Below are 14,614 nucleotides of genomic sequence, written 5' to 3' on the forward strand. Positions count from 1 at the left end.
ACTTGTCAAACAAGACGGATAAAATAAAAACTAGGAAGAAAAGAATTAATTTCCTTTTAACTTATTGGAACAGTAATGGATGAAGTCAGAAATTTTTACTTTGACAATAAAAGTAAAAAAAATTATCCTGCAAAAACGTATTGTACTTTGTTAGTCAATAACTTCTGCTATTGAAATGGTGACGGGTAGGGGTGTTCAAACCAAACCGGAAAACTGCATCAAACCGAAAAATCAAACCAAACCGATTAAAAATCCCGACTAGGTTTCGTTTGACTTGGTTTGGTATTGAGAAAAAAAATCCGAACCAAACCGACATATAAATATATAAATTTTATTTATATTTTTAAAATTTTATAGTGAATTTTCTTTAGAAAACGTGGAAATATTTGGGATCCTCTCATGTATTAACCTTGAAAGCGTAAATTAACGAAAAATTATAGTTAAACGACTAAGAAAATAACTATCACGTATTACTAAAAAAATTCTCCCATTAGAATATTTTAATAGATCATATGTTTGTCAATTTTTTCCATATTTACTATACATATATTCACTTATCAAAACTTTATCTATAATTTTAACAAAGTAAGATTGAAATAATATTCATGTAACAAAAAAAACCCGCAAACCTGAAAAATCCGACAAAATCGAACTACTCCAAACCGATATAGTTGGTTTGATTTGGTTTTGATAAAAACCGAATCAACCCGGTCCATATACACCCCTAGTAACGGGGATATATAGAGAAATATATATAATAACGTAATTACAAAGACAAGAGTTTTCTTTTGTCGTCGTTAGTTGACATTCAATTCATCTTCCTAATAATATATTGCTATAATTAGAAGCATTCTTCTATGATCCCTTCTATATTTTTTATTCCTTCCAGAAGAAGGAGCAGGAGAAAATGAAGGACAAAAATGGTATATTTTCCTTCAGTACAAAGAGGGGATTTTTTATTTTCTATCTTTAAGTAATTCTGAAGAAAAACAACGAGAACGATGTATCTACTACTCTTTCTTTCTTTTTTTCTTTTTTTTGATTTCTCACCCGGTATCCGGTACCCAAATTGGGGCCCGACTAATCCGAATTCGCGCCGGGAAATCCCACATTGAAGGATAAACCGCTCCCTAACAACGACGACTGCATACCCAGGAGCTCGAACTCGAGACCTCTACTTAAATAGTAGCACAGTTCTCTTCCAACAATTGCCTCATAAAGAGGTATTTATACGTAAAAGCAATGTTATATATTAATATTTGTGTGTGGATTTTGTCTAGGTGTGTGTTTTTCTTTTTTTCTTAATTTCTTGTCCTCATCTTTTTTCAGGAAAAAAAATTTGGTAGGTTGTTTCAACTACTATATTGTCTTTTTGCATCATGGTTGACACTTTGGCTAAAGAAAGATTACCAAGAATTAATTAGTTTTTTCATATTCAGCATTTCAATGGACATGGAGTTAAAAATTTCAATTTGACTTATACGTTATAAGTGACAATTGACGATATATATTAGAAAATTTAGTTTAATAGAGAACTTATCATGTCAAAGTTTAATTCAATTGATTAAATGAATTAAAATTCTTGAAATTTACGGAAGTCGTGTAAAACTACGTAGATTGTTAATGGACATATTTTGATATGTTGAAAAATTAAAAGAGTACCATATAGTTGGAACACAAAAGGATTACGTACTACTGTAACTGGCTACTTGATCTTACCCCAAAAAAAAATCATTATGAACATTAAAAGGCTAGTCACTACTAGAAAACTGCCTAAAATCGTTCAGAAATATCGATCGAAATCAGTCGGAAAATTAGAAAAATCGATCGATTTCCAACCGCTTTAATACGTCGAAAATAGGTTGGTCGGTAAAAAATAACGATCGAAGTCGGTCGCAATTTCCGACTGATTTCGGTTGGTAAATTAATTTTCACAAACGACTCAAAAAGAAAAAATCTGCCGAAAAAACCGACCGAAATTGGTCGGTATTTTTAATTATGCAATTACAAAATGCAGCGTCTGGACTCGAACCAGGGCAGGATACTATTCTACCACTAGACTATTGGTACATATTGTTTTTAAGACTTTCTTTTAATTTATTTGTATTCTTTAATCTTATTTTCGCGCGAGAATAACCGACCGATTGCACTCGGTTTTATTAAAAATATAAAATTACCGACTGAAGTCGGTCGATATTTTAAAATGATTGACTGATATAACGGACCGATTTCGGTTGGTTTTTTGAATATTAATTTTAATTTATTTTATATGAAAAATCGACGATTTCAGTCGGTTTCTTAAAAAATAAATTTTGAGGCATGCTAAAGTGGATTCTTGCATTTTTGCGCCAAAACAATCGGCCGAAGTCAGTCGGATTCGTAAAAAAAAATTAAAAAATAAAATATTTTGAAAAACCGACCGACTTCACGGTCGATTTTTGCCGAATTTCTAGTATTGAGTCTTCTCCAATAGGGAAAACTTGCATCTACAGCCGAACAAAAACTACTAATAGCCTGTTTGGCCAAGCTTCTTTTTGGCCAAAAATTGAGGTGTTTGGCCAAGCTTTTGGAAGGAAAAAAAGTGCTTTTGAGGAGAAACAAAAGCAGTTTTGGAGAAGCAAAAAAAAAAGTAGCTTCTCTCCAAAAACACTTTTTTGATAAGCACTTTTGAGAAAAATACACTTAGAAGCAGTTTTTTAAAACTTGGTCAAACACTAATTGCTGCTCAGAAGTGCTTTTCAAACTAATTAGTCAAACACAAACTGCTTCTCACCAAAAGTACTTTTGAGAAAAGCACTTTTAATAAAAAACACTTCTCAAAATAAGCTAATTTTTGCAGTTTGACCAAATGGGCTCTAAGTCACCAATAAATATACATATATATTAAGTAATGTAAAAATAAGACTGACAATCTGCTACAGTACGTTGAGCTATAATAACAATATTAAAATTACTTTATATTATCAGTATATATAAGAATAAAATAAAACGTGAATGTAGCATATAATACCTACCATTAACTTGCGTATGATCATCCGACAGAGGTGTGGAATATATGGATCATAGGTGCAACCTAGGAATCATTTTTTGTTTGTTTTCGTTATAATAATATTACCACGTGAATTTCGCCATTTATCATTATGTTGACAGGTATGAGTACTTGACTATCGTATGTTTTTACAACTACAATTATAGCTTTTTGTAGCCCAGTAATTAAGATCACTAAGATGTCATTAGTGATGTATCAAGTACTTGATTTTCCTTCTTTTATATTTCTTTTTATTGTGTAATTATTTTTCTTCTTCATCGTCATCTTCTTTTTGTACAATTTTTTGGCTTTTGGTAGCCATGTAACATGTCATTAGTGATGTATATGAAATACATGATTCTTTTTGGACAAGTTTCCTTCTTTCGATATTTCTCTTCTTAATTGTGTACTTATTTTTATTCCCTTCTATTTTTCTTATTTTCTTACTTGGGGAGAAAAACATGTTTATTCATGGCGTACTACTAGGGATGACAAGTGGTACGGTGCAGTGCAGGTGCGGGGCGCGTTCTGTTTTAACCCACAAAATTTCAACGCGCCCCGCCCCGCCCCGCATAGAACTTTCACCCTCGTCCACCCACTTCGCACTCACACCCATGTCCACCCACCCCGCTCAGCTTAAGTTTTTTTTCTTCTTTTCATTTTGTTAGTTTTATTTCTTTTTAGTCCTTTGGCTAGAATTTTCATTTTGGTAAAGATTTAAGCTTGGTCTGGAATCGTGGATGTGATTTTTCTCATTTTACCATGGTATATACTATAAATAAAATCTTTTAAACTAACACTCTTAGGGAGGTAGAAACTTCTTAAATGACTATTATGAAGGGGCAACGCACATTCAACCAAGAAACCATTTAATTGACTAATGACTATGACTTGAGCAATAAACAAGTAGTATTAGATATACTCCATTAGCAAGTAGATAAGGAATAAAGAATATGTTAAAGACTAAAATTATTTCCAAAGAATTATAAATTATAAATTATAAATTATAAAATGGACCTTAATAAAATCAGGGTAGGCAGAAGCAGACAAAGACTTTTAATCCAAATTTAGCAAATGGGAACACATAAAAAGAGGAACGTAGCACACAAATGTTGGCTGTAAAGTATACGAATCATTTTTGAACAACAACACTCAAAAAAAGAAAAAAAATTACTACATTTATTCGTTTCTCTGGCTTCAAACCATAGCTTCCTCCTCTCTTCTCCCTCCGAAATCTCCAACTACCATTTCTTGTTTTTCTATTTTTATTACTATAACATAAAGAAAGGCGAAGGAGAAGCAGAATCTGGTTCGCTTCGCCATTCGCCTTTGTAGTCTACTTTGTTCGCATTCAGTAGCAGCTTGCTGGTGTCCTTTCGAAAAAAGAAATGAATTTTTCTAGCTTAAATTTTCTATTTCTAAAATGGATCATGATATTTTTGGTTAGTTTTGGTTTAATTTGTGAAGCGGATCCTCGGATTTCAGAAGCTGGACTTGTCTGTGGTACGAACAGAACATCACCATCTGTGATAATTCCTCAGTTCGTGAAATTAATGGAAGTTGTTTCACAGCGAGTACCGGAACAAGGTTGGGGAAGTCACGGCGTAAATTCAACAAATATATCAATTTTCGCTTTAGCAAATTGTTATGAAGATCTTCCTCGTACAGATTGTCTTTTATGTTACGCAGCAAGTCGTACGAGGCTACCACGTTGTCTTCCTGGTAAATCTGGTCGAATTTATCTCGACGGTTGTTTTCTTCGTTATGATATTTATGATTTTTTCAATGAAACAACTGATTCGAAAGAAGATAAAGTGAATTGTAGTAGCTCAATTGGATTGGCTAGTGGACAGGAATTGACCACGTTAACGGTTACTGCTGGTAATTTGATTACTAATTTGACGGGGACGGCGGTGGCGAACGGTGGTTATGCGGTGGCGCATTTGAACGGAGTTTATGGATTGGCACAGTGTTGGAAAACTGTGAGTAAAAAAGGTTGTAGGGAGTGTTTGGATAAAGCAAGTAGAGAAATTAAAGGATGTTTTCCTAGTAGAGATGCTAGAGCTTTAATTGCTGGTTGTTATTTGAGGTATTCTACTCAAGATTTTCTCAATGAACCATCTCAGGGTAATAGTAGTGGTACGTATTTTTCCTCATTTCACAATAGAAATTATAGTTTTCTGTGTAATTAATACTAGATTTTTGGAAAAATTACTAGCATATCAAGGTGAATTTGGTTCAAGAGCACTTTTTCACTTTCATGATTTAGTAAAAAAAGACAGCCCGGTGGGAGGGCCAGACCACTTTCATGTTTTAGTCGGAATCCAAAATGATTTTAAGGATTTTAACACTGAAACGTTATACTTTTAAAATTACAAGTTGAGAATTTAATACTTTTTGAAATTTTAGTAGAGCATATATATATTGGCAGGTAAACCCAATAAATATGGCTGCATCCACCTTTGGTCAAATTTTCTTATTACTTAGATTTTCTTTTGACGGCATAATTAATTAGTATAATGTAACGTTGAAATGCCATATTTTTCTAAAGTTTCATGACCTTCAATTCAAACTTTTCCTATTATAAAATTAGGAATTTGGTTGTCAAAATTTGGCTACGTTACTTTCTGTGCCCCTTTTTGACTTTTATCTTTAGACTTTTCTTCCCCCTCCCCCCCCCCCCCAAAAAAAAAAAAAGAAAATCACATTTCTGCATTTTTTAATCAAAATGCTCTTATTTTCAGGGGTAAGCAAAGGAGTAATAGTAGCTATAGTTCTTGGTGTGACAGCTTTAATAATGCTGGCTCTCTTTGTTGCTTACGCAGCTCGTAAAAGATCATTAACGCGAAAACGAGGTATTCCTATCATCATAATATTAAAATAAAATAATTTTGTGACTATACTGTTAAGTTGATAACGTTACGTAAGTTCAGAAAGTAATGTAATTTTTTTGGTTGCATTGTCGCAGAACGCATTAATCTTGGCAAAATATCGAGTTCATACAATAGATCAAGCTTGAATTATAAGTATGAAAATCTTGAGAAGGCAACAAATTACTTTGATACATCAACTAAAGTAGGCCAAGGAGGAAATGGTTCTGTATATAAAGGAACTCTGCCTAATGGAAATGTTATTGCAGTTAAGAGACTGTTTTTCAATACAAGACAATGGGTTGATGAATTCTTCAATGAGGTTAATCTAATCAATGGAATTGAACACAAAAATCTTGTTAAGTTGTTGGGTTGCAGTATTGAAGGCCCCGAGAGCTTGCTCGTATATGAGTTTGTGCCAAATAAGAGCTTGGACCAATACCTCTTTGGTAATTCTCTTTCTCATTTTTTTTTTTCTGAATTAATTTCACGTATTGTCACTAAACTTTACTCATTATAACGATACTGTCTTAAAGCTATTTTTTTTTTGCTTCTAAAAGTAAAGTCATAGTTATTTTGTAATCACATTAAAGTAATTGAACTTTACCCAATATATAACAGTAAAATCACCTTGATAGGCAACTTTTCCACTTTATAGTGGAAAAGGTTGAATGATTTTATGTTGTCGTGGATAAAGTTCAGTTAATTTAATATGGCAAAATATAGTTTTATGATTATACTGTTAAATGGGTATAATTTAGTGACTTTACAGTTGTAGCAAGTAAAGTTCTGTTACTTCAACGTGACAAATTTTTTATAATTTTAGTGTTATAGTGAATAAAATTTCTGTTACTTCAACGTGACAATTTTTTTATAATTTTAGTGTTATAGCGAATAAAATTTAGTGATCATATAGAAATTACTTTTTTCTCATAGATTGAGAGTAGTTGCATTCTACCAAAAACTAGCCCAAGGACACTCTTAACATGATGTGATATTGTCCGCTTTGGGACAAGCCCGCACGATTTTCCCCAAAAGGCCTCACACCAGGAAGAGATCTCTACTCCTTATATGTAGGCCCCCAGTATTTTCAGCTACCAATGTGGGACTTTGTTCGCCCACCCAACAGTAGGGGTAAGGTCTGCGTACACTTTACCCTCCCAAGACACCACTAGTGGGATTACACTGGATTGTTGTTGTTGTTGTTGTTGCATTTACAGTAGCTGCATCATTCTTACATTTACATCTCCAAGTAATTATGTAGTGACAAAATGCAGACTTCTAACTGAGTTCTTGAATATTTTCTGATGTAGACAAGAGCAAGATAAAGATTCTAAGTTGGGAAGAACGTTTCCATATTATAGTTGGAACAGCAGAAGGCCTTGCATTCTTACATGGAGGTTCTGAAATCAGAATCATTCATAGGGACATCAAGAGTTCAAACATACTTCTCGACGAAAATCTTGAAGCAAAGATCGCTGATTTTGGACTTGCTCGGTGTTTTGCAGCTGATAAAACTCATCTTAGCACTGGAATTGCTGGCACATTGTAAGAAAAAAAAATACATTTCTCATTACAATTCACCAACAATGGTTCTCTCTTTTTACTTGGATTGTGATTTTTAATTTCTTTTTTTTTTGGTTGTACAGAGGATATATGGCTCCTGAATACCTAGTAAAAGGACAGCTAACAGAAAAGGCTGATGTCTATAGTTATGGAGTGCTTGTTCTTGAAATTGTTTGTGGCAGAAAAAACATTGCCTTTGCTGAGGACTCTGGATCTCTACTACAAACAGTAAGAATGCTGCAATTTTTTCCTTACTGTTAATTTCATCTATGATCGCTGAACTTTATCCACTATAACGGTAAAGTCGTAAAATTATTTTTTGTTACGTTAAATTGAATTTTACTTACTATAACAGTAAAATTTCTCTACAATAATAAAATCACTAAATTTACCTACTATAACTACAACATCTACCCATCAAGGCGGCTTTTCTGTTTAGAGTGGATAAGATTTAGTAATGTTATTGTCATACTGAGAAAATACTATTATTAGTGACTATTAGTATTTTTTTTCATATTCTCTTTTACCATCTTTTGTGTTTTGTTTTATAAATACTTTGTATTGCTATTATTTGCTATTAGTGCTTCTTCTATTCTTTCTTTAGCCGAGGGTTTATCGGAAACAATCTCTCTGCCAGTCCAAGATAGGGGTAGAAGGTTGCGAACATCCTATCCCCTCAGACCTCACTTATGGGATTACCCTGGGTTATTATTGTTGTATTGTCATAGTGCGTAAACTTCAAGAACTTCAACAAAAAATTTGTGCGTAAACTTCAAGAACTTCAACAAAAAGTTTGTGTCTGCGATGTGACAGCATGTAAAGTTCAATTAATTTAATATGACAAAATACAATTTTGCGACTTTACCGTTATAGTGAATAAAATTCAGTAACCATACATGATATTATTCCGTTCTTTGTCAGTATTAACTTGAATTTGCTGGAACTTAGTAAATTTATCATTCTATTTTTCAGGTGTGGAAACTCTATACAACAAATCAAGTTACTGAAGCATTAGACCCTCTATTGAAAGGTAATTTTCCACCAGAAGAGGCATCAAAGGTTCTAAAAGTAGGGCTATTATGCACTCAAGCTTCTGTCGCTTTAAGACCATCAATGACTGAAGTTGTCCAAATGTTAACATGTGAAGATTGTCAAATTCCAGAACCATGCCAACCACCTTTCTTAAATTCAAGTTTATTAGCTGGCGGCTCTCTTAAATCCAGCATAAGAAGTTTAGTCTCATCAAATACACTCTTTAAATTAGATGAATCTTATACCACAACTACAGGGACAGGGTCCTCTAGTATACATAGTTCATCAGATGGACCACCAAGAAGTGATGAATTTCTTCTAAAACATTCTGAAAAATAGAAAATAAGTTAATTGCCCCCTCCCCCCCCCCCCCCAAGGAGAGAGATTTTGCACTACATTTTTTTGTGTACAGTTATAGAACTAGTAGTGCATTTTTGTGATATATTTTGGATTTGTTGGTGAGGAATGATACAAAAATGTGTAGACAGAAGGAGAGAGACATGTTTCGTTTTCAAAGAGTTGTGCTAATTGCTAAAAGCTATAGTAATTTAATGTCCTGCCATTTGTAAATTATGTAATGATTTCATAAGAATTAGGTGGATATGGACGGTTCATTTGGACCCCATTTGAGCTATCATAATTCATTTTCTTCAACCACCTGTACTTGTGGGTCTCAAGCTCAAATCTATTATGGATATCAAGGTAGGAGTATTTGTTACCAGGAAGAGATTTCGTAATAGATTTAAGGTTACAATTCTTTTATTCTTTATTTATGTTTTTTTAAAAGGTAGGACTTATGAGACAATTCATAATTAAGGGTGTGTTCGATAATAATGAAAGTTATATTTCGAAAATGCTGTCTGAAAAATAACTGATTTTATGAAAAATATTTTTGATATTTGGTTGGCGAATAAAAAATATTTATTAAAAAGCATTTTCTAATTGATAATAATATTAGTAAATCGGATAGGATATTAATGAAACTTTTTAGTGCTAATGATTTATAATAAAATTAAATGTTGATTAAAGCAGGAATATATAAAATTAAGAGTTGAAATACTCTTCCCAAAAGTGAAGGAATTCATTTTCTCCCTTTTCGAGGAAAATATTTCCTTGGCAGATATTTTCTAACAACCGGACACTAGAAAATAAGTTATTTTTCGTCATACCAAATAAACCCATAGTTAAGTTCGGATAGGTTATTTAAGAACTCAATCAAATCATGTTTATTAGAATCAAGACTACAAAATAAACTTAATATAGATGAGATATTTCGTGATTTCAATCAGTGGCTAGACTTGAAAGAACTAAAAAAAATTTCTGACAAAGTATGTTCAATATATATTTTAAACATCTAAAATCAATATTTTACTTTTATATACACAGTGTAATTTTTCAAAATATTTTGATGAAGGTTAACCACTCTTAGTAAAAGGTGGCTTCGCCCCTTGTTCCAATAAATGATTAGTAAATGAACATTTATTAATGGTGAAAATGATATTTATAGAAGAACTTCTAGAAAATCTATCAATAAACTTTTTTTAAATGTATATACATATAAATCAGTTGATACGACATGTGAATGTCATATAGCAAATCGGCTGATAAGCGCTAGCGGCCAAGGGTCACTATTCCTCCTGCTCATGCTTGGCCGATTGTAGTGCTGGACCATAGCAGCTAAGCGTTGGGACATCCCTGTCTTAGGCCCCTCACTATCCTTGAATGTCAACTAAAAATCTGCCACATAACAGAGCTCATAAACATAACACCTTAAAATAGAGACATTAAAAAGCTTTTATAATCATTCTGGACATTTCTTACTTGTTTAGGACCATAAATTTAAAGAGTTTTTATTTTTTCTTAAATTTCGTGTCAAGTCAAACAGATTCATATAAATGGAACAGAGAAAGTATATTACAATCAGACCCTTCTATAATAACATCCTTATGTAATACTCCCTTCATTCTAATTTATGTGAACATGTTTGATTGAGCACGAAGTTTAAAAAAATAAAGACTTTTGGAATTTATGGTCCTAAATAAGTCAAAAAGGGGCACAAAGTATTTGTGTGATTATAAAAGCTTCTCATTAAGAGTAGAATTATAAGTTTAAACTAATTTGTTACCAAATTTAAAAAGGGTCATTCTTTTTTGAACGGACCAAAAAGGAAATAAGTTCACATAAATTGGAATAGAGGGAGTAATCATTCACTATAAACGCGGAATTTTTCTCGGAACCGAATACTTTGTTATGTTATAATATATATCCTCAATAAAAACATTTCACTGTAACAACCAAAAATTTCGGAATAAACGAGAGGCTATTATAGAGAGGTTTGACTATGTGACCGCAGCAAAAGATGAGGTGATTCAACGTGGTCTTTTTTTTTTTTTTTTAATCCTTATCAACCTAAAAGTTGGTCTTTTTAAGAATCTCTCCTTTTTTGACAGTTTTTTTTTTTTTAATTATTAGTGGAGAGAAGGGGAAAGAAGAGCGGAATATTATGTAGGTAAAAAATTTGATCTCTTGCCCCCTGATGTGAGTTATCCTCCAACCTTAAGTACTTCTGTTTTGAAAGCCTCTCCGACGAGTAAGATATTAACGTAAATACTACTATAAAATATCTCCCAAAGTATATTACAAATTTAAAAATAAAATATAAAATATACAATACCTTTACCTGCTACACATCCATATAGGATCTTCTTTTGGTATTTATTGAAGGAAATTTTTTTATTCATAGAGCTAACCTGGGAGTTCGCTTCATTTTGTATAATTCTTCCTCTCTTTTTTTTTTTTTTTTTTTTTGTGTGTGTGGTCATAGTAAAGAAGAAACAATTATTCGACCTATTTGCCAAGTGTGGTCGTTGACTGGTTTGCTGTGCACAAGTCACAACATTAATATCCGTTTGGCCATGAGTTTTGCCAAAATAAATTTGAAATTTATTTGGCAAACTCATGTTTGGCCATAAATTTTGCCCACATTTTGCCAAAATTCTAAATCCTAAAATTACCCTAATTGCTGACTTTGGGCCAAAATCCCAAAACTTGGGAATTATATACATGTTTTTCCAAAATAAAGTTGGGAAATATATTTTGAAAATGTATGTCCAAACATATTTTCATCTTCAAATCAAACTTCGCCCAAATCAAATTTTTCAAAACAATTTGGAAATCCATGGCCAAATGCTAGCTAAAATAGAGGAGTTATCAATTTCTCTGCTGTGTCACGAATATTTTAATGTTTTATTGTCGGCTTAATTGTGTAATTCTGAACACTTGAGAGCAACCTAAATCCAAGTAAGAGAAACAGCCATTTTTTATTCTTAAAACGCTCTCGCCAATCTTGTGAAGTACCCAATGGCAATTGCTTGTTAGTAGCGACTAAGGCCATCGTGTTAAGGGAACCTTTGCACCCTCTGAGGCATAATTGCTTCATAGAAACCACACAGCTTCGCCATGCTTCATCATCGACCAGAGATGCAATAGCTTTCAGATTGGACCTGCAAGCAGGGGCGGATGTAGCTCTATAACACCGTGTTCAATTAAACTCATAATTTTCGACGCAGAGAACAAATTTAAGTACAAAAAACCACTAAAATCGCAATAAATTATGGATATGAACTCATAACTTTAGGATATAATGGATTCAATACTAAGAACCTTAAAGGTTAAACCCATAAAAGTTAAATCCTAGATCCCATCTGCCTACATGTCTAAGTTCTATTGAAGCAATTACCTTAGTCAATAATCATCACAACTATGACCACCACAAGTACACCAATTCTTCGCACTTAGAGGCATCTAATGGTTTTGTACGTATGCGCTCAATGGTGGAGCCATGAATTTTAACAAGGAGATTAAAAAAATAAAAGAATGTCATCTCCATGGCAATTCCTGAACCACCTTTACTACTGCACTAAAAGCTTCCTTTATGTCAAGAGGATTCAACAATGTACATACACACACCAAAAAAAAATGACCTATTTGTGCAGCATAGATTTTTAATGAAGGGGATTCGATTGAACTCCCTTCCTAATAGGTTGCTTTGCTACTGGGTAGGTTCATAGAGGTGAAACCAGAGTTTGAAAATTCTCCAATTGCATCAACTACTGAAATCAACCAGATACACAAAGCAAACCAACTCCTTAACGTAGAACAACCATATTATCAGATTCAGGGTGATTTTGGAAGCTAAAACTTCATGATTGCAAGCAGCAACTTACAAGCTGCTGAGCAGGAGTCACTATAGCTATAGATTCTATTAACAATTGACAGCCCAAGAGAAGGGAGCTGGAAAAAATAGACAATTAACAGAAAAACATACTCATGCTAAACGGCAGATATGCTAGGCTCAATCATAAAATTTCAAAAGCATTACATTCCTCTGAAAATTTCAAGAACTACATGAAATGAAAAGGAACTCTAATTTTTGTCACATCACTTAATCAGTAACATCTAAAATTTGCATTGTTCATTTACCATATAAGCCAATTTCATGCTGAAGCAAAGGTAATTGAAAAGCTACTCCTCATTCACCACGACACTGATCTCGCCTTTCTCAAGCATATCATAAAATTCCTTAGTTCTCCTCTGGTTGTTCCAATGGTGGATTTTCCAGAAACCTCCCGCAACCATGCCAAGAGTAATCCCAATCAGTATCTCCTTCACTACACTTGGACCCTTGTACACAGCATGTGCAACGTGGGAACCTGCCATCTTTCCCTCTTCTTTAGGGAAAGGGATGTAAAACATGAATCAGTCTCAATGTAATAACACTGAATCGCTTACTCATACATACGAACAGTAAAAAAAAAAAAAAAGTTGCATCAAAATAACATGCAACATGTTCCTCTGTCTCAACTCTCAACTGACTGCCAATTTTTGCTTCAGAGATTCTAATTAGTGCATTTTGAATAATGTTTTAAAATGTTATTTTGATTATTTGATATGAAAAAAAAAAAATTGAAACTTGATCAGTGATCACCTTTCGGAGACTATTCAAAATGACATCAATAAGCAAAAATGATAAGAATTGTGACGGAGAAATCAAATTTTATCCAAATTTCCTACCTCTCTACCAACGAACCATATAGAAAAATAGAAGTAGATGCTGAATATCTCATGCATATTTCTCATACAGCAAAATTGACTCCTATGGAAATCAAAGAGAATATTATTTTATTTTATTTTTCCTTTTTTTGGTTCCTTTTTTAGACAAAGATTATTGCTTCTTCCAAATCTTAATCCGATTATTGAGTTTACGCGAACCACAAGCACATAACTTGAAATCAAACATCTATAATATCAAGCAACAAAAAGCAATAATCTTAGCAAACATCTATTACTACGTAAATAACCAGGGAAATCGAGTAGAACAACGAAAATTCAAAGGAAGGGAAGAAACAAACCTCAGAAAGCAAATCGGTGAGACGGTGCCGCGAGAGAAGCAAAAGGACAGGGGCTCGAAATAGAGGGTAAAAAAGTTGAATTCCTTGTGACACAATTCTAGAAGCTCCGAAAAATATTCTAGCAGCCACCGAAAGAGGTAAATATTTGCTACGACGAAGTTTACGCTAGTTATGGTGGTCGACAGTTCTGACCAAATCACGAAAGTCAACGCTGATGTGTCTTGCGCTCCGGGCGTTCATGAATCGCCAGCATGGACAGCCTTTTTCTTTTTTCAAGAGGGGGTCCCTTAATGCCGCGTTTGTCCATTAGAAAATTTTTCCTTTTTTTTTTTTTTTATACAAAAATGTGTTTGTCTATAAAATTTTGAAAGTTTTTAAAAAAAATTCTAAACTGTAATATTTTCCAAGTAAAATGTATGTCCCAACATAATTTTAAACTACAAATACCATTATCAACTTAACTCTAAATACTACCTTATCTAAAAATTACAAATTTTACGTCTAAACGCCTACTAAAAATAGAAGTGTGCCTTTTGGCACCACATGTAACAAGGAAATTATTAAATTGAATATAATTTTCACGAAAGTACTAAAAAAGAGCAACCCGGTGCACTAAACTCCTGCTATGCGCGAGGTTCAAGGAAAAGCCGAAACACAAGGATGTGTTATACGCAGTCTTACCCTGCATTTTTGTAAGATTTCACGAA

The 14,614-nt window shown here is 33.2% G+C and overlaps 2 protein-coding genes across 4 annotated transcripts; one reads left to right on the forward strand and one right to left on the reverse strand.

Moving 5' to 3' along the window:
• Positions 1-4,137: 4,137 nt before the first annotated feature.
• Positions 4,138-8,865, forward strand: LOC104243734 (cysteine-rich receptor-like protein kinase 42). Its single transcript, XM_009798981.2, has 6 exons — positions 4,138-5,167; positions 5,773-5,883; positions 5,997-6,347; positions 7,212-7,446; positions 7,548-7,692; positions 8,437-8,865. Exons 1-6 carry the CDS (start codon positions 4,417-4,419, stop codon positions 8,833-8,835), a joined length of 1,992 nt encoding a protein of 663 aa, XP_009797283.1. The 5' UTR covers positions 4,138-4,416; the 3' UTR covers positions 8,836-8,865.
• A 3,019-nt stretch (positions 8,866-11,884) lies between these two features.
• LOC104243733 (cytochrome c oxidase subunit 5C) lies at positions 11,885-14,008 on the reverse strand. Of its 3 annotated transcripts, XM_009798979.2 has the most exons (3): positions 13,908-14,008; positions 12,979-13,226; positions 11,885-11,999 (listed from the first exon to the last, which is right to left on the reverse strand). In XM_009798979.2, exon 2 carries the CDS (start codon positions 13,213-13,215, stop codon positions 13,021-13,023), a length of 195 nt encoding a protein of 64 aa, XP_009797281.1. In that variant the 5' UTR covers positions 13,216-13,226; positions 13,908-14,008; the 3' UTR covers positions 11,885-11,999; positions 12,979-13,020. The 3 variants fall into 3 exon arrangements, with proteins under 3 accessions (XP_009797281.1, XP_009797280.1, XP_009797282.1); XM_009798978.2 differs by lacking the exon at positions 11,885-11,999 and having other exon boundaries at positions 12,827-13,226; XM_009798980.2 differs by lacking the exon at positions 11,885-11,999 and having other exon boundaries at positions 12,827-13,223; positions 13,908-13,998.
• Positions 14,009-14,614: the final 606 nt, after the last annotated feature.

This window comes from Nicotiana sylvestris, chromosome 2 (genome assembly GCF_000393655.2).
Source record: "Nicotiana sylvestris chromosome 2, ASM39365v2, whole genome shotgun sequence".
Taxonomy (NCBI): Eukaryota; Viridiplantae; Streptophyta; class Magnoliopsida; order Solanales; family Solanaceae; genus Nicotiana; species Nicotiana sylvestris.